This window comes from Culex pipiens, chromosome 2 (assembly GCF_016801865.2).
Source record: "Culex pipiens pallens isolate TS chromosome 2, TS_CPP_V2, whole genome shotgun sequence".
NCBI classification, from domain to species: domain Eukaryota; kingdom Metazoa; phylum Arthropoda; class Insecta; order Diptera; family Culicidae; genus Culex; species Culex pipiens.
The window spans coordinates 110,336,183-110,361,781 of record NC_068938.1 but is presented as its reverse complement, the minus strand read 5'-3'; the positions used below and the strand labels follow the sequence as shown (position 1 = coordinate 110,361,781).

The window sequence follows — 25,599 nt, the reverse complement described above, 5'->3', positions numbered from 1 at the left end:
ATGATCTTTTGCTGCCAGATTTTGCCGCAAAATGAAACAATAACTTTCTAGTCCACTAATATGGGCTAACTTAATTATAGTATGGAAATTAGCCAAGGCGATGCACGTGGCCCAATAAAGTTTTTTTGATTGGCATCAATTATAGAGAACATAGAAATGCAAATTTTCAAAGAACGGCACATTTTAAGAAAACGGTAGAGTGAAAAGCCAATAGACTTGTTTATTGAGCTTTTAAACCAGGTCTGTCCAACCTTTTTACGTATTTTTGACCGTTTAAATGACACTAGCCCATTTTTCGTAACTTTATATACTCATAACTATCGTTAATATTGTGAAATATTAAACAATATTTTCGATAAAATCTGAACCAACAACCATTTTCAGGCGGCGCACAGAATCCAGATCCAAAATTAGAGGAAATAAGATTTTCTGAAGAAAAACTTTGACATATTTAAGCTTAAGTTTCGTTGGATGAATTACTGCTACCTGCAAGGGATAGCTTTAGACTACCCCTAGACTACTCTAAAGTGATTTAGAATTTTTAAATCCAAGATGGCGGCCAAAACGGCACTTACGAAATACTGAAAAAATACATTTGAACATTTTTTAGGCAATCAACCATTGAAATTTGACTAAAATTAGGTCGCAGAATTCGATTTTGATGTTGAAAATAAGAAAAAAAAAATACAAAAAAAAGTTTTAATTCGCGATTTGATTATCCGAAGTTCCATACAAACTAGAGGTGGGCAAAAAAAGAGCGAACCGCTCAAAGAGCCGATTCACTAAAAAGAGCGTATGAACCATGGCTCACAAAAAAAGAACCGCTGTTCTTTTTTAAACTCTGGTCTTTTAAATGAACCAATATGGCATGATTTTCGTTATAAAAATAATTTATTGAATTTCCAAAAAAAAATAGTATTAAATTTGTTTTTGAGAATCGAAAATGCAATTTCAAAAATTTCAATGCTTATAAAAATGAATCCCAAAAGTAAATGATTTTCTAAACAAAATGAAATAAACTTTTCATTGTACAACTGATGGCCTATCTACAATCACTTAGCTTAGAACATCTAAGTAAAGTAGTTACTTAGGAAAGTACGCAACTTACGGCCGTCATCCACAATCAACTTAGAAATTTTGCTGGGCTGATATACGTTGCTATGCAGTTGTTTGTTTACCTTTGATGTTGAAACGTCAACTTACCGTAGATTTTGAAATTTTTCAAACCATACGTCAGTTTCTAATTTGATTACTTTTCCATTGTAGAAGCTCGGCTTCATTTCCATTGATTCAAATTCCTAAGCTAAGTGAAATTTTCTAAGCTAAGTGATTGTAGATAGGCCATGAGCACGGGTATGAATCTTTAAGCAATTTCAATATGGCGACTTGTATCAGAAGAAATTGAATCATTTTCGCTAGTTCTCACTGATCTGTGTTCTGCGTGCACGTCCGCAAACACAGACCACACACATACTAACACGAAGCGCCACCAAGAGGCAAAAGGTGATTACGAATATTTTTGACACTTTCGTTAAAAATATGCGGTTTTGCAAAAACAAATAACAAAACCAACTTTTAAGTGTAGTTCGACTGTCAAACTTGTAATTCGTTGCTGATTTGTTTGAAAATTTGTGAAAAATAATGAGTTTTTTTGCAGCACCCATTTTGGACGGACATTTCTGTTGTCACCTTCTGGTTCCTTGGATTGGCCATGGATAATTTCACAGTGTAATAAACAGGGCAGCTACCACCACGTGGCGCCACTGTTCCGAATGAGAAAATGATACAGGTTTTTCAGACGAGTTTCAATCCCGTGCCATGAGTGTACATTAAAGTAATACCGGAATATATTGATCCTTGCACTGAAACTTGGATTTGGCCCGCACTTTTCTCTCGCACTTTTGTTTATTTACATTTCCAGTCGCAGTTTCCACCAAACTGGACATTCGCACTTTAAAATTGCAATTGACAGGTGAGCAACATCGGCTCGCTATGATCATTTTTTGAGAAAATTAAAATTTCTCAAGGCAGCATGACAGCCGGAATAGTGCGATCGATAGCAATTATTTAGTGCGAAGTCCAAGTTAGTGAGAATTGCGCAATAAATTTGAGCATTTTAAATAGCATAATTTGCAGCCCTCTGTCACGACGGCCATGTTTATGAAACCTAAATGTTCGACGCGAACATGAAGACAACAAAGAAGATGAAGAACGCATTTGCTGTCAAAATTTGAAAATAAACAAACCGCGTTGTAAAAAAAAGCCATAATTTCATAATGTTGAAATGATTTCCATGAAAAAATAACGACACGGGACGGATTTCTAGACACAAGTTCCCAAAGGACCCTATCCGCCAGAGACTATGGATAAATGCCCCGCGAAATTGCGATAAAGACGGGTTTGCAAGTTAGAAGTTCAGATTTGTTCGAACCACAAAAGGTCGGATTCTATACAAGCACGCGATTCCTTCGATTCCCTGTGCGAGTCGACAGCGGGAGTGGGTCAGTCCTCGGAGAAGGTTATCGAATGATGCTCGGAAAGACCAGCTCCGCCACTATCACCGGAATCACGAGTGTTTTTGCACTTGGTCGGTTAATCCCTGCCGGAGATTGCAGCGAGTTGTTCGGAAGGATCTACAGCGAGACTTGGCCAGTCCCCGGTCCAGTACTACCCGGTAAATCTTCCCGGTCAATCGGAAGCAACAGTTCTCACCATTTTTCGTAACAGATTTGCACACACAAAAAGTGATGTTTCTTGAAGATTTGGTGTAAACAAACAGACAACACCAATACTGCTACACTCACAGAGCCCACGCTGCAGTATTAGTGAAGAGCCCACGATAAACAACGTGGGCTCTTCACTAATACTACTACGTGGGCTCTTCGAGGTTTTGGTGACTGTCAAACGTGCTAGCCATTTACAGTGGTGCCAGAGGGTTGATAATTTGCAAATATTATCAAAAATCTACTGAATATTAAAGAGATTTTGTAAAAAAATAAATCATTTTGTCCGATTAGACATTAGCGTTTATAGATGTGGCGGTATCAGCCGTCTTTATCGATTAAATCAGAATGTACAGAAGAGTTCACAGAATATTTTCTCCAAATAAAATATCAGCATTAGTTCAATTCTTGCAGAACTCTTTCTCGTAGGAAATTCACTAAAGCGTTTACTGGCATCAACTACAAAAATGTTTAATTCTTGCAGAAATAAACGCAATTTTAAAATTAACAGCAATTTTTCCAATTCCATTTTTTTCGGCTTAAAAAAAGTTCATTAATACTTCGATATTTTGAAAACTAATGATTGCAATACAACTGGGGATGTGTAAAATGCATTTATTTATTTATTTATTTTTTGCGACTTTGGCCAGAGTTGAGGGTTATAAACTTCAAAAAATATTTGGTATGGCGTAATTTATAAAAGTCCAATTTGAAATAACTTATAAAATCACACGATTCTTGAAAAACCCCTTTTCATCCAAATTTTGAAAAAGAGCGAAAGAGCCGTTCAAAAGAGCGGCTCTTTTTAAAGAGCGAACGAAAATGAGCGGCTCCTAAAAAAGAGCGGTTTTGCCCACCTCTAATACATACTTTCGGATAATCGAACTTCGGATAATTGAGTCTGTATTTTTCGAACGATATATTTTTCCAATAATTTTTCGTTGCTGAATCAGAATTTTGTCATAAGCCAAATTTTTAAGGCATACATTTTTGCTCGCTAACAATCCAATTTAACTTCATGCTTTACCATTTTTTTAAGTGACAAAAACATAATAAAAAAAAAGTTTAAAAAAATCCGTTCTAATCAATTTTACACGGAAAACGTTTGACCTAGATAATTAAAATTTCCGATATCCAAGCAGTGACGAGTTTTTTTGTTTAGAACAAAATAACTCGAGTTTTTTTTTGAAAAGGTCCAATAAACCAAATTTTCCAGTTTTTGCTTTTTGGGTGTTTTTGAAACTGCCTTGAGTTAGGGGTATTAAAAACACCCAAAAAGCAAAAACTGAAAAATTTGGTTTATTGGACCTTTTAAAAAAAACTCCAGATAAAGTTGTTGTGTTGTTGTACATCGGAATTTTATTAAAATTAAAAATATGTTTAAACGAGCCCAAAAATGCTAAATATGATTATCAATGCAGCAAAATGCATTTTTAATTGTTTTCAGTTGATCAGACATTTAATTTCATTACAATTTTAAAGATTTTTGAGAAAATATTTTTCCCCCCGACTTTTAGGGACTAACTTCGGACTAACTTCTTGGATTTTTTTTGCAATTTCAATTTTTTTCATGTTTTCAAAACGATTTTTTTTTCATGCAGAACGAACAAGATTGAATTTTATTCGAAATTTTAGTTATCCGATAACTAAAAATCAAGCTTTATTTTTTTATTTTCGATAATTTACCCATACTCTCAAACAAGTTTAAGTGAAACATATGTAAAAAAATATATATTGGAAATGCCCTATGAATTTAGTTAAATAGTGAAAAATATTCACCACAAAAAAATCATTGCTAAACTCAAATAAAAATCTTTTTTGCAATTCCGCTGTAAAACTGTCAACTTTTCCTGTCCTTCTAGAGAAACGAAACGGCCTACTTTTCCCTGCCAAAAATATCAGAATGGAAAATGAATACCTTTCAATACCAGTGCTGAAAAGTTCTACCGTAAACTGAATATCTAAACATTTTTGAGAATTTTGCGTATGTAAGCATTAAGGGATAGCTTATTCTCGAACATATATGCAAAAATGTGACCGTTACATTGGATGTATCAAAATTAGTGGCCAAATCAAATTTCTATCAATGTCACACGGGCTATCTAAGTCACCCCAGTTTACGGTACTTTTTTTTTTTTGATTTTATAGATTTTTTAGAAAAGGTCGGAAATAACATTTTAAAATGGCTGTATCTCGAGAACTACACCAGCAAACCTTCTGAAACTGAAACTCTCGAAATACATATGCTTTGAAATGCTAAAATTGCATTTTTTCATAATAACGATATTTTGAGCACCGTGCCTTGCGCATGTTTTGGTATATATGACATTGAAGTTTGGAGCATCCTAGAGCTCGGTACAGACCTTCAAAGTTTGGCATTTTTTCGAAAAATCGACTAGCAAAAAAGTTATGCGACGCACCTCATAACGCCCGAAACGGCATTTGAATTTGCTGGGGCATTTTTTTCGAAAAAATGCCAAAATTTGAAGGTCTGTACCGAACTCTAGGATGCTCCAAACTTTAATGTCATGTATACCAAAACATGGCCTACACGGCAGTGATGTTTTTGTTTTAAACGCATTGGTGGTAAAAGTGCCTCAAAAATAGACATTTTTGAAAAAAAAAGTATTTTTGCGGGTTAAATCCCATTTAAAATTGAAGGGCGGAGCGCCAACTCCTGTTACGTCAAATCAAGCTCATATTTTGGATTAAGGTTCAGTAAGCCCACCGCAACCAGCCCCTGAATGCCCGCCAAAGTCATTTTTGTTACATCCTAATGATTATATAACGAGATTAGATCAATTGTTAGCATAACCTCTTCGGCATTAGGGTTTCTTGAAGAACTTACCTGTTTCGATACTCCTTTTTAATGTCCCAGTTTGCATATTTCGGATTTCACCGAAATAAGAACACAATGACTTTTTTACGATAATATAGCTATTTATCACTTAAGATCATAGTTTGTAGATTTTTCATTTTCACATTTTTTTTTTTTTTTGCAATTAAATAATTGTTCGTGGAACTGTCGCGGCCATCACGACAACGAGAATATGCCTCAGTGTGCAATGATGCGTTGGTGTGTGTGTGTGTGTTGTGTATACAATAATGCTTTAACTTAGTTGGGGGAGGGTGAAAAAATTAACCCTTCAACAGTGAGGTGTTGTGTAACATACATTTATCAGGAACGCTGCCCAGCACGATCGATCAAAACAGAGAATGTTTTCGAATTTAAAAATTGTCCCGAAAAAAAGACATAACGCGAACAATACTTAAGTAAAACGACATCACATGGAGGGTTGGAGGGGACGGGGGAACTTTTAAAAGTCCTCCTCGTCCTGGAGCTTCTTTTTGGGGGATTCGTTTTTGAGAATCGTTTCCGCCTTGTTCTCGTCCATGCCGAGCGACATCGTGAGTAGCCGGACCATGCACTTGTGCTGTTCCTTTTTGTTTTCGCCTGCGGGAGTTGAGAAAGATTGTTTAGTTTTTTTTTTGAATTTGAACACGAATAATAGAAGCAACTCACCGTCCTCGGTGACCTCCTTCTCGAGCTGCAGCTTCTCCTGCGCAATCATCAGCATGCCCTCCTCTATCGTGCCCTCGGAGACCAGCTTGTAGATGGTAACTGGTTTGGTCTGGCCCATCCGATGGGCTCGGTCCTCCGCCTGTTTGTCGTTGTACGGGTTAAAGTCAATGTCATGGATGATAACCTGAGGAAGATTTGAACTTTAAGACTTGTTCCATTTCTGGAGAAGGACATTTCTATACCGTATCCGCCGCCGTCAGGTTGATGCCCAGCCCGCCGGCCTTGGTCGACAGCAGAAACACGAAAATGTTCGGATCCTGCGTGTACAGGTCGATCATCTCCTGCCGGTCGGTGACGGCCGTCTGGCCGTCCAGCCGCAGAAAGCCATGCTTGCGGATCTTCAGATAATGTTCCATAATGTCCAGCATCATGACAAACTGGCTGAAGATCAGCACCCGGTGGCCTTCGCTCTTGAGCTTCGGCAGCAGCTCGTCCAGCTGGCGGAACTTTCCCGAAGCCACGATCAGCTTTTCCGGGATATGCAGGTCGTATAAGCTCTTTGTACGAGAAAAAGGAAAATCGTAAAATAAGTTGAGAAAATCACGCAAGTTCAACTTACAGTGTACTTCTCCTTCAGCTGAAGAAGCTTAAAGTCTGACAGGTACGCAATGTCTTGGAACGCCTCCTCCACGTTGTTGCCCTTCCAGTCGGAGTCACCGGCCAGCTTGCGGGCCATCTTCCGTACGTCCGCGTCCGAGAAGTAGTATCTGTAATGTAATAAATGAAAACTCAGTATAAAGATGATTTTTTAAGACTTCAAGAAACTTTGAAATAAGTTAAGACTTGGACAAGTTAAGAATTACCTCGAAATTGGATGAAAAACTTTTTTGAAGAAACTCTACAAACACTTCTCATTAAAACAAAAAATGCAAAACTGCAACTTTCAGTTCTTTTATGTAATGTTTATTTGATTAAGAACAAACAACAATTAAACCTAACCAGCGCCGACTGCGGACGATCCATCCAGCTCGGCCAGCGCCGAATCAATTTTCGCAAGAATTTCATTTTCCAACCGGCGGGCAACTTCGCGGGGAAGCATGCTCATGCGCTCACAAAGAAGCTGAGCGAAGGCGGAGTGTCTTTTCTGGTGGTGATTAGCCATTTCCGCCAGAAGGTCGCAACATTTGCTCAGTATTGAGAGCCAGCGATCGTTTATTGACGGAGCTGCTGCTCTCTTTCGGGAGGTTGCAGCGTGGCCAGTAGCTTGAGTTACATGTGGCAGTAAGATGGTTCCGTCTTCTTCATGCAGCTCTATCTCCAACATGTTGGAGATGTCCTGGCCTTGAAATGCTTCAGTTTCCTGTTCATTGTCGCTGGAAAATGAAAAGCGTCATACAATTGTTTATAACACTTTGCAAAAACTAATATTACATAATAACATAGATTTCAGTACAATTTAGAAAACAAAATTTGTCATGTTTTACAACAACACAAATATCGTAAAAATGTTGTTCCAACTATAAAAAATTTGGATAAAACGAATTATGGAACTGCATCTCAAGTACGGACTTCACTGTGTACTAAACTCTTCAAGCAATATTCTGTTGGTCAAGCATTAACACTTAGAACCCATCAGTTAAGATGCGGACAAAAGAGACCGAGTTTTCTTCTGATTGACTGCCTTTGCTTAATGTTTTATTTAGCTTGTAATTACTTATTTCGTACGTTGTCCTGCCATACCCAGTATCTCGCAATTATTTTATATTCTGATTCATCTTCATTTCTCCGTGTATTTAATGGGGTTACTCATTTAGGCGTGTTCTTCCAGGATCCCTCTCATTGTCAACTGGTATTGCTTGTACTTGGTTATATACTCTAGTGTGCTCCGGGAACGACGTTGGCTGCTATTGTATGCTGCAACTGCACTCGAATCAAGAATTCCTAGAAGCACCTTATGCTTCCGATTTAGTTGCCTTTAAGACCGCATGCAAAAGAATTGATAAATCGTTGTGATCAGCTTCTTTCAGATGAAGATGTAGGAACAATGAGCAAACAGTCTATCTAACAAGAAGAAAATGAATACAAATGCTTGGAACTTCTAATCATCAGTCATCGTACATGCCTATTTTGCGAAATAATATTCAGCACTATCTTCACCGGAAACCCGAGAATGCATGACAGCGACAGCGACAGGCCGTTCAAGAAAGCTGTTCTAATTTTCGACGGCTATAGCAGCCACAATCGAAACCAGGAGTTAGTTGAGTCTGTCGCCATCTGATACCAGATATTTTATGTTTACGTCCGGAGAAGGGAACCCCGTAATGTAATGCTTTTGCGGAAATATTAGATTGAGATTCTCGGCACCCTTGCCGAAACTACTTACCGCAACAGCAGCGGATGGTTCGCCAGCTTGCGCATGTCCATCATGACGGACATGCCGCTAATCTCGGTCGTTTCCCGGATCGTGCCCGTCTCGTTCTGGTACTCGTTCACCATCGCCAGGTACTTTTCCTTCTGCGAGTCCAGCATCGGCGCCTTGATCTGCAAGCGAATACAATTTTGTCAGTGAAAATCTCTTTGAAAAAGCGCCGAAAGAACCCACAATCTTCTCCGTCTTCTCGGGCAGGTGACTCAGCACGTCCTTCTTGAGCCGGCGCAGAATGAACGGCTTCATGATCTGCTTGGCGCGCTCGATTTGGTTCCGCTCGAAGGTGCCCGCTTCTTCGGCGTCATCTCCTTTGGACTTTACCTTGCCCTGGAACAGTGCCTTGATGTCCTCGACCTTTCCGCCAAACAGCTTCGGCATCACGAAGCACAGTAGCGACATCAGCTCGAGCAGGTTGTTCTGGAGGGGCGTTCCGGTAAGGAGGATGCGACGTTCGGCCCGGATACGAAGCAGGTTTTCGTACCGCTGGGAGGTCATGTTCTTAAGCATGTGCGCCTCGTCAAAAATCACGTACTGGAACGGGGTGACTCGCCACATTTTCTTCTCCTCTCCGGAAGCTCCCATCATGTGATAAGTTGTGAGGACGACGTCCACGTCGGAGATTCCATTTTTGGCCCAGTCAATCCGGATCATGCGGCGGTCCTCCTGGCTGCCATAGTATTTCATGACGATCAGCTCCGGGCACCATTTGCGCAGTTCGTTGTCCCAGTTGTCCAGCGTTGAAGACGGAACGACCACGAGCTGCGGCTGATTGTTCAAGTCATTCTCCTTCAACCAAGCCAAAAAGGCAATCACCTGGATTGTCTTCCCCAAGCCCATTTCATCAGCCAAGATGCCATTCATGTCGTTCTTGTGCATGATCGTGAGCCAGTTCAGCCCCACCATCTGGTACTCCGCCAATTTAAACCCATCCGGAATGTTCGAAGGTTGCTCACTGATTCCTCCCCCAGCCGCGATCGCGCTCTCCAACTTCTGCACCATCTTCCGGCACTTGTTCATGATCGTCACCAGATTGTTCCTCCTCGACAGGTACTCCTGCGTGTAGTTCAGCAGCTCCGTCGTCAGCGACTTTGGCGAATTCTTCAGCTTGTCCACCAAATCGTCCCAGCTCTTGAACGGCCTCAACTCCACCAGCAAATCAATCTTCTTCGTCGACAGCGTCTTCACCGATGCCAGCTCAATCACCGGCGCATTGTTCAAAAACTCAAACACTCCCTTCCGGTCCCGCGACATCCCGTAATTCACTCCCTCGTCACTGTCGTCGTCACTGTCAAACACACGCTCCTGCGGCCGCCCCGACTCGTCGTCACTGTCACTGTCCCCACCTCGGTTTTGAACCTTTCGCTTCTTCGACGGATTCTTCGACGCGTTCGCGTTCAACGCCACAGCCTTCTGCACCATCGGCGAGTCCAAAATCTTCCGCTTGCCACCCCCGCCACCACTGTAATTCTTCAAATCCTCCAGCGTGGCCTCGACGCTCCACTTGTTCCGCACCAGGTGATCCTGCACGACCATCGTATCCACGTCCGGACGTTCGGCGCGAACTCGCTGCAGACAAAGCTCCTTCTCCTTTACCGTCAACACTGGGGCGGCTGAGGTGCCGTTGGTAGTTTCCGGGCTGGTGCTGGTGGAGGGACCGCCGGACGAGACGACGGCACCCACCGTCGGGATGTCGATGGGGGCTACAGCCTTGGAAGAAGGTGGAGCGGATGGCTTTTCCGGGGTTTCCGGTTCGCTTTCGCTGTCGTTGAGCATCTGGATGCGCTTGCGGCCCGGGGCGAGCTCCAGCTTTTGACCGTCTGGAAGAAGAGAAAAAAAGGGAAGTCATGTAGTTTAATCAAGTAAAAATCATATTTGTAAAAAGCTGGGTGCTGAAAAGACAGAATGCGTAACGTGATTTTCGAAAGCTCCCCACTGCTCCCCACTAATACAACTGCACTACAGCTGTAAACATAAACAAAGTAGAAGGCTATGTTCAAGCTCAAGCGTGACATATTTTTTGCTGCTGAAGTGAATTATTATAAAACATTTTGGATCTGTTGATGTTGATGTTTTCGATGAAAAATTAAGTGCTTCGCACTTTTTTCTTCGTAGACTAAACGATGGGCGGCCAAAAGAGGCCTATTTTTGTTTTCCACGTGATGAAAAATTGTGTCAAAAGTGGGTGGAATTTCGTGAATCAGAAGAGCAACCGAATGGAAGTTCCGAGAATATGTATCTTTGATGTGTAGTGATAATATCGGAGTAAGATTATCCAATATTATTTGGAAAGTACTATCAGGGTTGTTACGGGAGAGTCGAAAAAAAATCCGCGCCAAATCCGCGCCGACCTAAAATCCGAAACCGCGCAAAATCCACGCCTTATACAAAATATCGCGACCAACATTTAAGAAATTTTATTTTTTAATGAAGAAAAACTAATTCAGAAAGTATTTGATAAAAAAAACTCGTTTTATGGTTAAAGGCTCCAAAAGAATGAAAGCAATAAATCCATTTAAAAAAAAATCTTCAAGAAACGGTCAAGGCAAGGGTCATGAAAAAAATCTTCAAAATAGAAAATAATATTTAAAAACCTAAAAATTTAGCTTCAAAAATATTACAAAAATTATAATATGAAAAAAAAATTAAATTTCGAAGGTCTAAATTTTCAAAATCTATGATTTTTCATGCAGTTTGTAATCCAAAATCCTCGCTAAAATTTCACTCCGAAAGAAATTTAATTTCTGATATTGAAAATAATGTCTTGTCATAATTTCAAAATCCCTTACATAAAATAGGATTTCAAGAATTGTGGAATTCAAGAATTTAAGAATTCAAGAACTAAGAATTTAAAACTAAAAACATTGAAGAATTTTTGATTTTTAGAATTGTAGAATTTAAGAATTTAAGAATTTTTAGAATTTTAGAATTTTAGAATTTTAGAATTTTAGAATTTTAGAATTTTAGAATTTTAGAATTTTAGAATTTTAGAATTTTAGAATTTTAGAATTTTAGAATTTTAGAATTTTAGAATTTTAGAATTTAGAATTTTGGAATTTTAGAATTTTAGAATTTTAGAATTTTAGAATTTTAGAATTTTAGAATTTTAGAATTTTAGAATTTTAGAATTTTAGAATTTTAGAATTTTAGAATTTTAGAATTTTAGAATTTTAGAATTTTAGAATTTTAGAATTTTAGAATTTTAGAATTTTAGAATTTTAGAATTTTAGAATTTTAGAATTTTAGAATTTTAGAATTTTAGAATTTTAGAATTTTAGAATTTTAGAATTTTAGAATTTTAGAATTTTAGAATTTTAGAATTTTAGAATTTTAGAATTTTAGAATTTTAGAATTTTAGAATTTTAGAATTTTAGAATTTTAGAATTTTAGAATTTTAGAATTTTAGAATTTTAGAATTTTAGAATTTTAGAATTTTAGAATTTTAGAATTTTAGAATTTTAGAATTTTAGAATTTTAGAATTTTAGAATTTTAGAATTTTAGAATTTTAGAATTTTAGAATTTTAGAATTTTAGAATTTTAGAATTTTAGAATTTTAGAATTTTAGAATTTTAGAATTTTAGAATTTTAGAATTTTAGAATTTTAGAATTTTAGAATTTTAGAATTTTAGAATTTATAATTTTAGAATTAAAGAATTTAGTATTTTAGAATTTAAGAATTTTAGAATTTATAAGCTTAAGGATACTAAAATCATTTTAGATTTTAGAAAAAAATTTCTATATAGTTTTGAATTTGATATTTTTTAGTTTTTAAATTGTGACTTTTTAATTTTGATTTTTTTTAAATCTTAAAATTTTCGATTACCCAAATTTTTTGTATTTTTTTCTAAAATTTTTTGTTTTTTGAATTTCAGAGTGCAAAAATTTTGAATTTTGAAATTTCAGATTTTTTTAAATTACGATATTAGAAATTTCGAAAAAAAAATAATTTGTATTTTGATTTTTTTTTTGTTATTATAAAAACTATTAAAACATTTTTTTTCGATTTTTTGAATTTCTGAAGCATTGAATTTGGAATTTTCTGATCTTTTTATTTTCGCCAAGAATGTTTAAATTGAGAAAAAAAATATTTCTACCGATTAAATTCCATTCCAAAATTCGAAAGTGGAGGCCAGCTTCTGTAAGTCCAATCAAGTTCATATTTGGCGCCCACCAGAACAAGCCCCAATAATAGTTTTTGTTACACATTCTAATGTCTATATCTTCGGGAAAAGTTTGTAATATTTGATTTACAAAATTAAAAATTGAACAAATCCAGCATAAAATTCGCAATTCGCAATTCGCAATTTTCAGTGTAAGAACGGGCCTTGACCGATCTTATGCACTAGGTTCCCGACGAACACGCACTGCCCTTACATCTACATCTCACCCTTGCTCTGAGTCAGTACGAGCAGCACGCTAGAACACGCTTTGAGTGTTCGTGCCAGGCATGCACACCTTCTTTTCCGGTTACGCATTTTAACTCGGCCGCGGGTGGTACATTACGTAGGGTTTGATGTAAGTATAAGCGCCTAACCATTTATAGTGTGCCTATCAATTTTCATTAAAGCAAAAACTGTTATATTTTTAGTTTGAATTCAAAAACTAATTGTTATTTACTGTGTTTTGTTTTCTCCTGAAATCTTCCCTATTGTTGAGTTGTGTTTATCTGTTGCTATTTCTTTTGTCGCGGTGTTGTGTTACAATATTTTGGTCCTAAGCATTTTAGAAAAGTTTTTCAAAAGTACAGTAGTAATATTTGTGTTAATCCTTTAATCATTCCATAAATTGAGTAAGGGCTCGAACCTCACTTGCTTAAGAAAAAGGTGAAGTTTCAAAACAATGGACAGTGAAGGAAATATACTATGTAGTAAAAGGAAGATAGTAATTTATGAAGTAGATATAGAAATTAACAATAGTTAATAAAAAGAGGTAACACACAAGCTTAGATTGTATTGAGGGCAATTTACAGGGAAGATGAGAAATTATTCAAATAGATAAATAAAGAAAAGGCACATGATAAACAAAATTGACATCGCTGCCAAATTAAGGGAAAGCAGACAGTTTTTTTACAGCAACATCAATTGGTAAAATAGAGTGGAAAAGCGTTGAGAAATAAGAGAATCAAATAAGTAAAATCGAAATTAAATGGAGGATAGTAAACAGAAGCCGTTTTAGAAAATCAGTGAAAACAAAATAAACAGAAGATAGCTGATAGCTGAAATGGAAAGAAGAGAAACCCCGTTCTGCGATGCTCAGGTACATCCACAGCAGTTGACTCAACATACTGCGAATCAAAACAATACCGTCTACAATCACAAATTACTTCCCTTTCCCACATTGTCGCGCCCCTTTCTTTTAGCCGTCTCTACTCTGACCCTCGCTGGTCAAAGGTTTACGAGTCGTTTCCACAGGCCACCAGCTAGGTTACACCTTGTCATCATGATGACTAAACCAAGCCAACGTGGAGGTAAGAAAATAGGACACTTGCAAGGAACCAGAGCCATGCTGTTTTGTTCAAACAGCACTACGGATGTAGTTGGGCTCCTTCCGGGATGTTCCTCGCCTAGGTGTGTCAACCGACGAGTATCATCAGTATCATGCACCCTTGGCCTGCGAACAAATCCAGCATAAAATTAAAAATAAATAAGGTTAAAAATCATTACTCAAAACTCAAAAGATATTAAATATTCAGAGCCGGAGTTGTTAACAAATTACAAGAAACATATAAAAAAAATTTTCAACGTTTCGTACTAAAAAAATACAAACAAACATTTTCAAAATTGCCATCCGCGCGAAATCCGCGCCTGAGCAAAATTAGCCAGCAAATCCGCGCCAGATCCGCGCTATCCGCGCGAATCGCGCCATCCGCGCGATCCGCGCCATCCGTAACAACCCTGTAGGTGCCCATGTTTGCCCAATCTTGAAAAAAATATGTTTCAAATTCTCTACATTTTGCTTTTTTGAGTTGTTGCTGAGATATTGTCATGCAAAGATGTTAAAACAGGAAAATTGATTTTTTTCTAAGTCTCAACCAAACAACCTACTTTTTGATAGCAAATTTGAATTTAAATGGAAAAATAAAGTTGACAGATTTTACAACCAATATTTCGAATTTTTTGAAGAAAATAGTATTGATTCAAAAAATCATAACTCGGTCAAAATTTTTTTGCCCGTTCTGGAAATTTCTGAAAAGTTGGCATTTGATGTGACATTAAAAATCGCAATTCACAATACGCAATTTTCAGTGCAAGAACGGGCCTTGACCGATCTTATGCACCAGGTTCCCGACGAACACGCACTGCCTTTACAGCTACATCTCACCCTTGCTCTGAGTCAGTACGAGCAACACGGTGGAACACGCCTTGAGTGTCTCTCTGTTGCTATTTCTTCTGTCCCGGAGTTTTGTTACAATTTCGTGGTCCTAAGCATGTTGTAAAAGATTTTCCAAAAATTACAATATTTATATGCATGTTCAAGAAATAAATCAACAAAGAATAGGGCAAACGATAAACAGAATTGACGTTGCTACCAAATCAAGAGATGTGTTAAGGAAAGCACACATTTTGTTACAGAAGCAGTATTAATTGGTCAAATACAGCAGAAGCGTTGAGATTTAAGAGAACCAAAGGCAGGGTTGTTACGAAAAAGTCGAAGAAAAATCCGCGCCAGATCCGCGCCGACCCCAAAACCCAATCCGCGCGAAATCCGCGCCATATAAAAAAATCGCGACAAACATAGAAGAGAGTAACATAATGAATAAAATTTTAAACGAAAAAAGAATAATACAGAAAGCATTACTGATCCGTTGATCAGTTGTGGATTCATATCCCACCTGCACCAAGTGGAATCTTTTCTGCCATTTCTGAAACAATATTAGCAATTTTTTGTAACACTTTAAATATCGTTGCTTTAAAAACAAATTTAGGAAAAAAATTAAATACAAAAATTAAAAAAATTAAAACCCTAAAATAAATTACCAAATAATAAAATATAGGGACTTGATAATTTTCACCAAATTTTCTTCTTAAACTTTCTCTAAACTAAAATATGACTCCGAAAATGATTCGAACTAAGAAAATGGCAAAAAAACAATTATTTAATAATTTAATAATTTAATAATCAAATAATAAAATAACTTAATAATTTAATAACTAAATAACTAAATAATTAAATAATTTAATAATTTAATAATTTAATAATTTAATAATTTAATAATTTAATAATTTAATAATTTAATAATTTAATAATTTAATAATTTAATAATTTAATAATTTAATAATTTAATAATTTAATAATTTAATAATTTAATAATTTAATAATTTAATAATTTAATAATTTAATAATTTAATAAATTAATAATTTAATAATTTAATAATTTAATAATTTAATAATTTAATAATTTAATAATTTAATAATTTAATAATTTAATAATTTAATAATTTAATAATTTAATAATTTAATAATTTAATAATTTAATAATTTAATAATTTAATAATTTAATAATTTAATAATTTAATAATTTAATAATTTAATAATTTAATAATTTAATAATTTAATAATTTAATAATTTAATAATTTAATAATTTAATAATTTAATAATTTAATAATTTAATAATTTAATAATTTAATAATTTAATAATTTAATAATTTAATAATTTAATAATTTAATAATTTAATAATTTCATAATTTAATAATTTAATAATTTAATAATTTAATAATTTAATAATTTAATAATTTAATAATTTAATAATTTAATAATTTAATAATTTAATAATTTAATAATTTAATAATTTAATAATTTAATAATTTAATAATTTAATAATTTAATAATTTAATAATTTAATAATTTAATAATTTAATAATTTAATAATTTAATAATTTAATAATTTAATAATTTAATAATTTCATAATTTAATAATTTAATAATTTAATAATTTAATAATTTAATAATTTAATAATTTAATAATTTAATAATTTAATAATTTAATAATTTAATAATTTAATAATTTAATAATTTAATAATTTAATAATTTAATAATTTAATAATTTAATAATTTAATAATTAAATAATTTAATAATTTAATAATTTAATAATTTAATAATTTAATAATTTAATAATTTAATAATTTAATAATTTAACAATTTAATAATTTAATAATTTAATAATTTAATAATTTAATAATTTAATAATTTAATAATTTAATAGTTTAATTATTTAATAATTTAATAATTTAATAATTTAATAATTTGATAATTAAATAATTTAATAATTTAATAATTAAATTATTTAATAATTTAATAATTTAATAATTTAATAATTTAATTATTTAATAATTTAATAATTTAATAATTTAATAATTTAATAATTTAATAATTTAATAATTTAATAATTTAATAATTTAATAATTTAATAATTTAATAATTTAATAATTTAATAATTTAATAATTTAATAATTTAATAATTTAATAATTTAATAATTTAATAATTTAATAATTTTTTTAATTTAATAACTAAATAATTTAATTATTTAATAAATAAATAATTAAATAATTTTATAAATTAATAACTTAAGAACTTTCTTAAAAAATTAAAAAATTAAGAACTTAAAAAATCCATGTTAATTTTTTTTTTTGTAATTTTTCAATGTGAGAATTGGGTAATTCTCTACCAACTCACACGAAATCGGGAAAAGTTGCCCCGACCCCTCTTCGATTTGCGTGAAACTTTATCCTAAGGGGTAACTTTTGTCCCTGATCACGAATCCGAGGTCCGTTTTTTGATATCTCGTGACGGAGGGGCGGTACGACCCCTTCCATTTTTGAACATGCGAAAAAAGAGGTGTTTTTCAATAATTTGCAGCCTGAAACGGTGATGAGATAGAAATTTGGTGTCAAAGGGACTTTTATGTAAAATTAGACGCCCGATTTGATGGCGTACTCAGAATTCCGAAAAAACGTATTTTTCATCGAAAAAAACACTAAAAAAGTTTTAAAAATTCTCCCATTTTCCGTTACTCGACTGTAAAAAATGTTGGAACATGTCATTTTATGGGAAATTTAATGTACTTTTCGAATCTACATTGACCCAGAAAGGTCATTTTTTCATTTAGAACAAAATTTTTCATTTTAAAATTTCGTGTTTTTTCTAACTTTGCAGGGTTATTTTTTGGAGTGTAACAATGTTCTACAAAGTTGTAGAGCAGACAATTACAAAATTTTTGATATATAGACATAAGGGGTTTCCTTATAAACATCACGAGTTATCGCGATTTTACGAAAAAAAGTTTTGAAAAAGTTACTTTTTGCGTTTCTCTTTGTTTCGTCGTCCGTGTCTGTCGCGGGTGACGATAAACGGCCATGATCGATGACGACCAACTTTTTCAAAACTTTTTTTCGTAAAATCGCGATAACTCGTGATGTTTTTAAGGAAACCCCTTATGTCTATATATCAAAAATTTTGTAATTGTCTGCTCTACAACTTTGTAGAACATTGTTACACTCCAAAAAATAACCCTGCAAAGTTAGAAAAAACACGAAATTTTAAAATGAAAAATTTTGTTCTAAATGAAAAAATGACCCTTCTGGGTCAATGTAGATTCGAAAAGTACATTAAATTTCCCATAAAATGACATGTTCCAAAATTTTTTACAGTCGAGTAACGGAAAATGGGAGAATTTTTAAAACTTTTTTAGTGTTTTTTTCGATGAAAAATACGTTTTTTCGGAATGCTGAGTACGCCATCAAATTGGGCGTCTAATTTTACATAAAAGTCCCTTTGACACCAAATTTCTATCTCATCACCGTTTCAGGCTGCAAATTATTGAAAAACACCTCTTTTTTCGCATGTTCAAAAATGGAAGGGGTCGTACCGCCCCTCCGTCACGAGATATCAAAAAACGGACCTCGGATTCGTGATCAGGGACAAAAGTTACCCCTTAGGACAAAGTTTCACGCAAATCGAAGAGGGGTCGGGGCAACTGCTGTGTGAGTTGGCGGAGAATTACCCAATTCATATTTCTTTTTGCGTTTTTGAGTCTGCAAGATTTGGCAATTTAAATTTATGAATTCTATTTTTTTGTTTAATTGAATATGTAAATTCTGAAATTTTCAATGTTAGACGGAGATTTTAGCAGATTGCTAAGTGGATTTCGTCATGTTTTGATAATTGGGAGTAGAACCAAAAAAACGACCCCGGGTCTTTTGTGGTCTCTATTGCAAGTTTCTGCTCGAATCTAGGATTCCGAAGGCTTGAATGGGGAGAGCACCCAAACCTCTTTCTACTCCAAGGAACCTTCCACCCCAGTGTTTGAACTGACGACCTTTGGATTGCGAGTCCAACCGCCGCCAGTGATTCCACCGGAGTAGGCTTGGTTTGGTGTGTTGTTTGTACTTATGGCATGGAGACAACTCCTACACCTGGAATGACTTAACGGCCTAACAACCAAGGCCGGAACCGACATTTTACTTCCTCATCCGATGGAAGGTTGCAGCAGATGGGAATCAAACCCAGAATCATCCGCTTACAAAGCGGACAGCGTAACCATTCGGCCACGCACTGCCACCCGGGGGGAGTAGAACCAATTCTACCCAAATCAGAGTGGCAACAGAATCTTTCAATTTTTAATACCACAAATTTCAAAATTTAAATTTAAGATTGAAAAAACTTAAAAAATCTAAAAAGATCTAAAGCTTTTTGAAATTCTGTAATTTTTCGAATTTTGTAATTTTGAAATTGTAATTAATATGCTCACTCAATATTTATTGTATGCTATATTAAAAAATTCCTTGAAAACTTTGGAACCCTGTACCGATCAAAAAAAAAATCTAAGGGTTAAATCCCATCCGGAACATACCCTAAGAATCATTTAAGTACATCCTTATGTCTAAATCTTTGGAAAAAGTTTAAAATATGAGTCAGAAGATAAAATTTAAATGTATCATGTGAATAATTGTAGAAAAATATTTAAACCAGGTAAGCAAATGTTAACAAAAATTATGAGTTGTAATGTTATGTAAAATTTATATAAGAAATCTCAATACATTTTGAAAAATTAACGCTCCTTGAAGATTATTTTGAAGATTCGTATTAAGAAAAAAACAATGAATAATTTTCAGAAGAAAATTTTCTTCATTAACAACTTCATAGAAATTGATGTTTTTGCACTCAAAGAAAAAGATTGAATTTATTTAATTGCTTATAATATTTTCCTTTGTAACTTGAAGAAATTCTATCGTTCTCAATTATTTTATTTATGAAAATTGCTATCCGCGCGAAATCCGCGCCTGAACAAAATTAGCCAGCAAATCCGCGCCAGATCCGCGCGATACGCGCCATCCGCGCCATCCGCGCGATCCGCGCCGTCCGTAACAACCCTGTACTATTCATAGTTATTGATAATTTGTCGCTAACATTTAAAAGAGCGTCATAAAATAGGTTTTGCGTGAGACATAGCGATTATAAAATTTTAGCGACGAATTATGCCAATCTCAATTTCAACCCTCTTATTAAGATGTTTTGACTTCGAATACCTCAATAGCCATCGATTTTTTTTTATTCCTGACTAAATAAATTATAGATCGATCACAATACTTGCCACTTCTTGGTATAATTATGCGAACAGTAAATTGGTTCCGCTTTGACAGTTCTAAATTGAGGCCGCTTTGCGGACAACTATTCTGTAAAAAGTAAACGAAACGACAATCGATGAAATGTTCCGGATTTTAGCGTGACGTACTTTATGGATGAACACTTGTTCTAGCGTGTTGCGCGTACTGACTCAGAGCAAGGGTGAGATGTAGGTGTAAGGGAACCTGGTGAATAAGATAGGTCAAGGTCCGTTCTTACACTGAAAATCGCGAATTCAGTTTCACGTCTTTTTAGTTCTTTTATCTCACAAACTTCCAAAATTTTCAAAAAGCTTTGAAAAGAAATTTCTTCTATTAAAATGTTTGATCAAGCGACAACTAAACGCACCGCAACTTCTTTGTTTACTCCACGATCCTCTCCCTCCTTCCACACAACACCCACCACCCAAAAGCGCACTCACACATCTACCCACCGTCATACGAGCTTTGTTTGCAGCACATAACCTCAACACTAGTGTGTCCCAAAAAATACGTGATGTTGCGGAAAATTGTTTGGAACTCACGATTTACAATATACTGAAGTAAATGGTCTGTTTTCATAGAAAATATTTTCATATGTTGTTTTAAACATTAAAAATGCGTTTTATTTGTCCCGTATTTCACTTCAAATCATAGTCGAGAGTCCCACCAATAATGTTCTGTAATCATATTGATCCATAAAGTCGTCATTTTTCATTGGCGACCATTTTTTGAAAAAAAAGTACTAAGAGCAGTTAATTAAAAATTTTAATTTTGCATGTCAACTGCTGTTATAAAACAATGCAAAAGGTTAGGAAACATAACATGCTGGCAGTAGCTAAAATAGTCATGCAAATTAAATTTTCATAAGAAATTTTTAAAATTGATATCAACTTATCACTGAAGTGACAAAAACTAATTATTTGAAACGCAAAAAAATCAGAAAGAAGTTGCCTACAAGATGATGGTACAGTCCAGACTCGGTTATCCGAAGCCTCGATTATCTTAAGTTTCGATTATTCGAAGTTCGATTATCCGAATAATTCGGACTTCAAATAATAGAATCACGAACAAAAATTTTGTTTTTTTTTTATTTTCTTACATTTAATGTAAAATTTGAGTTCTGCGACCCCATTTTAGAATTTGATTGGTTGATTGCTTATTAAGTTAATAATTTTTTGTTTTAAATATTTAATCATGACCATTTTGGCCGCCATCTTGGATTTAAAAATTCTAAATCACTTTAGAGTAGTTTAGGGGTCATACTAAAACTCAACAATGAAAAAAAAAATCGTGATTTGATTATCCGAAGTAAAATTTTGCCAAGTCCTTCGGATAATCGAGCGACATTTTTTTAGTTGGTTTTAAGAAAGAAAATCGTAAAAATTGCAGGCAAAAAAAAACATTGTTTCAACCTTGACACCAGGAGTTTTTTTTTTAAAGGTCCAATATACCAAATTTAAAGTTTTTTTGCTTTTTGGGTGTCAGGGGTATTCAAAAACACCCAAAAAGTAAAAACAAAAAAAATGATTTATTGGACCTTTTTTCAAAAAAAGAAAAAACTCCATAAACTAAATTGTAATTTGTTTACGAGTTATTTAAGAGGAATACAACAATTGGTAGAAATCAACGGCATTCGATCACAATTTAGACAAAACGAACAAGGTGTTCCTCAAGGATTCGTTGGAGGTCTCTTAGCTTTTACAATGTCAATTAATGATCTCCCAAGACATGTTCGTTATTGCAGTATACAATCTGTTGCTGATGACACCCAAGTTTATTTATCTTGTCCTATTTCAGAACTTCCTGTATTTCTTTGTTAAACGCTGATCTTTTAACCATTTTAAAATTTTGTCGCAATAATGGTCTAGTCATTAAAAAAAACTCTTCTTTTATCTCACTTTATTTACGGTAATATTATTTCTCTCATTTGTCAGTAGAAACTGAACGCCATTTAAAAGTTTGTTTCAACAGTTGTATTAGATATTCATATATTCATTTACTATTTAGGGCCGGTATGCTCTTCAAAAGAAAGAGGGTCAAGAAACAGCTTTACGGACGGCAGAACAAAAGAGAGGGAACTTTTTCATGGGGCTTTTCTTCACCCTCTCTGGCTTGCTTTCGCTACCGCTGCTGCCCATTTGATTTTTTTTTTCTTGAACGGTTTCTTCCGAAGTGCATACCTTACATTTCGCAGATATGACCATGTTTCTCAATATCATTCAATTCTTGGCATACCTTTACTAAAATATTTTCAGATGCAGTTTTTTTTTTGTTTTTTTTAGACTTATCAAATTCAAAGAGCCAACTTATCTATATCTAGAGTTTTTTTTAAAGGTCCTATAAGCTATTATGTTTCATATGTTTATAGGACATAATCAAGAAAAAGTCTGGATATGAAGAACTTTCCTTTAGTTGGTCACAACGTACACATCACATTCTAATTCCAGCTCATCATTATAGCGGTATACGCACTTCGGAAGGAACCGGTCAAGAAAAAAATCAAATGGGCAGCAGCGGCAGCGCAAGCAAGTCAAAGAGGGTGAAGAAAAGCCCCAAGAAATCGCTCTCTCTCTCTTTTTTTCTGCTGTTCGTAAAGCTGTTTCTTGACCCCTTTCCTTCCGATCAGCGTACTAGCCTTATCTGGGGAATTCATTCATAGTTCGTGCCTGTGGAATGCTTTGCCTCATCGTCGGAAAATTTTGCTTTTATTAGTGATGTCAAGCATCAGTGTAGGTAATATTTAAGGAACACTTGATAGAAACAGTTTCTTGATCAGTTTATTTTTTTAACTGGAATTCTTCTTGTGGAAGTCATTTTCATTTGTTTTCAGGTTAAGTTATTTCTCTTTGTTTATACAATGATCAATTGGGTCTTAAAATTATGCATAAATTTGTGATATTATTTTTCGCAACGATGAAGCTAATATTTCTGAGAACAATTTTTAAAGCAATTTAAAAAAATAACTTCATGACAGAAAAGGTCCTACTTGACAGCTAGTTCCAAGAGGACCATAGTTAATCCATCGAAAAAATGTTGTCTTCTAAAAAAATAATTGCATTAAATAAAAAAAAATTGATCAGAAATTGTTTTCAATCGTGTTTTTTACTGTGGTGCATAGAAATTTATAGAGGGGTTTAGGACCCTATTAAAGTACATACTCTAATGTAATTTTTAGTTAGTTTTAAGTTTTTTTGTTTGTAGTTTTATCATGTTTGACTTCAATAATATCTCTGTGTACGATAAAAGGCTTAACCTTATGTATATTTTTGAAATAAAAATACAAATATGAATACATAACATAATTGGTGGGAACTCAAACTATGATTTGTAGTGAAATACGAGGTAATTTGAACGCATTTTTCAAAGCTTCTGAACAAAATATATTATTTTCTATGAAAAAGACAATTTTTCAGTAAATCGTAAATCGCGAGTTCTAAATGGTTTATAGGATTTTTTTTGTTTTATGAAAACATTGTTCCTGAGGCAAAAACCCATTGGAATCTCGTTGTGTCCAAATCTAGAGATTTTTTTGAATAAGTCGTGTCAACATATGAAAGACAATAACATTTAAAACCTTATAAAAATCTCTAGAAATGTTTTCGCAACATCGGTTTTTTTTTTTTTGCGACAAACTACTCCAACCCGACGCTCTCGCGGCAACCAGAAAAACGTAAACATCCCGCCAAACACAACCACCTTCAAAAAACAGCTGCTCGCTTTGTTTTCTCATGTGGTGGTGCGATGCTCTCCGGCGGCGTGTTTGCGGTGTGTGAGTGTGTTTGTTCCGCGTGCGAGACCGCGGGAGAAAGTGGCGGCGCGGCAACGAGAAGAAAATCCGTAACAAGAACCGAACCGAAAAGAGACTCACCTGGAACTGCGGTTCCGTTGGCGGCGGAATGCGCTGGTTTGCGAAAATTTCGGAGCGACATTCCGGAAACACTCAAGTCCACAAATCCGGAACAAAACGGGACTTCTCTCGTCGATTCTCACACACCTCCGTGCCGTCGGTCAACGGGAAAAAACGTGAAGACGACGCCGCGAAACGAAAAATATATACAACCCAAAAAGACTTTAACCGCGATTTCAACCAAAACTAAACCCGATTCACGCAATTTTTACGCTCACTCGCTAGGTTAGTTCCCCGCCGCAAGTTTGGCGATATTTTCAGGTGATTTTGAACGCACTAACTAGGAGGAAAATGTCGAAAAATCCTCGATTTCGCAACATGGAATCCTCCGACGGTGAGAAAAATGTTGCGACGAGCAGAAGCGACCTCCAGCCAGCCGAAGCGAAAGACGATTTCAGTTTGACAGCGGGCAGATGTCATGCCGGGGGTGTTTGACAAGGTGGTCGAAAAGGGTGTGGTACTAGAATGGCAGTGTGTGGACAGTAAAGTCTGCATCGGTTGATATTTTCTCCAACTGCACGCACGCTACAACACGAAATCAAATCAAATTATTCGCTCTATAGCATTGGCTAAGGCTACCAACTCTTGCTGAGCAAAAATCCGTACACTTTGCCAATATGACTCCATGGTATAACAAAAAACTGTCAAGGAATTATTTAGATAAATTAAACTAAATAAATTTGAGAATTAAAAATATAAAACTGTGTTTCACAAAATTCTATCAGAGTGCTTATGACTTTCACGTTTAAAAGTATTCATAAAATAAACCGTGATTTGAATCAAATCATTATGTTCTTCATTTTTTTTTGTTAAGCGTTTAAAAGTTTACGAAATGTCAAGTTTGCTTTTACGAATAATATCGTTTTCACGAACACTTTTCCAGAGTTTTTTTTTTTATTGAAAAGGTCCTATAACATGTGAAACACAACAGTTTATAGGACCTTTAAAAAAACTCTAGATTTGTTAATTCAAATGTTCAAAGGTTTTCACAAGTTTTAGAAAGCCTTTGGATCTTTTAATGGATAAATATATTTAGTAAGGAATGTCTAAAAGAACAATTCTAGAGTTTTTTTAAAAAAAGCAATTTAATGTTTAAAAAATTGTTAAAATTCCGTACAAATCCGTATTATGCGTGAAATTCCCTACAAAAATTCCGGCCTGTTAAAAATCCGCGAAGAGGGTCGAAAATCCGTATGGTAAGGAAAAAATCCGTACAGTTGGTAGCCTTAAGCATTGCCTTGGCGTTCTCGATTGCGAGATTCCAACGCGAAACTAGGTGTCCGAAGTATTGAATGTTGAGGCAATGCACTCATCTTCCGTGACACGTGGATGAAGCTTCTGGATGTCCTGGTCTATAACGAAGTAGAAACTACCACACATTGTCAAGCGAAATAAATTGGTCGATGCAAAAT

The 25,599-nt window shown here is 34.6% G+C and overlaps 1 protein-coding gene across 2 annotated transcripts; it reads right to left on the bottom strand.

Annotated features, from left to right (window-relative positions):
* Nucleotides 1-5,696: 5,696 nt before the first annotated feature.
* On the bottom strand, nt 5,697-24,586 carry LOC120422792 (SWI/SNF-related matrix-associated actin-dependent regulator of chromatin subfamily A containing DEAD/H box 1 homolog). Of its 2 annotated transcripts, XM_039586330.2 has the most exons (7): nt 24,149-24,584; nt 8,849-10,491; nt 8,630-8,787; nt 6,866-7,013; nt 6,489-6,803; nt 6,247-6,430; nt 5,697-6,177 (listed from the first exon to the last, which is right to left on the bottom strand). In XM_039586330.2, the coding sequence occupies exons 1-7, from the start codon at nt 24,207-24,209 to the stop codon at nt 6,041-6,043; spliced, it is 2,646 nt and encodes an 881-aa protein (XP_039442264.1). In that variant the 5' UTR covers nt 24,210-24,584; the 3' UTR covers nt 5,697-6,040. The 2 variants fall into 2 exon arrangements, with proteins under 2 accessions (XP_039442264.1, XP_039442266.1); XM_039586332.2 differs by lacking the exons at nt 5,697-6,177; nt 6,247-6,430; nt 6,489-6,803; nt 6,866-7,013 and adding an exon at nt 7,105-7,619 and having other exon boundaries at nt 24,149-24,586.
* Between the last annotated feature and the right edge of the window lie 1,013 nt (nt 24,587-25,599).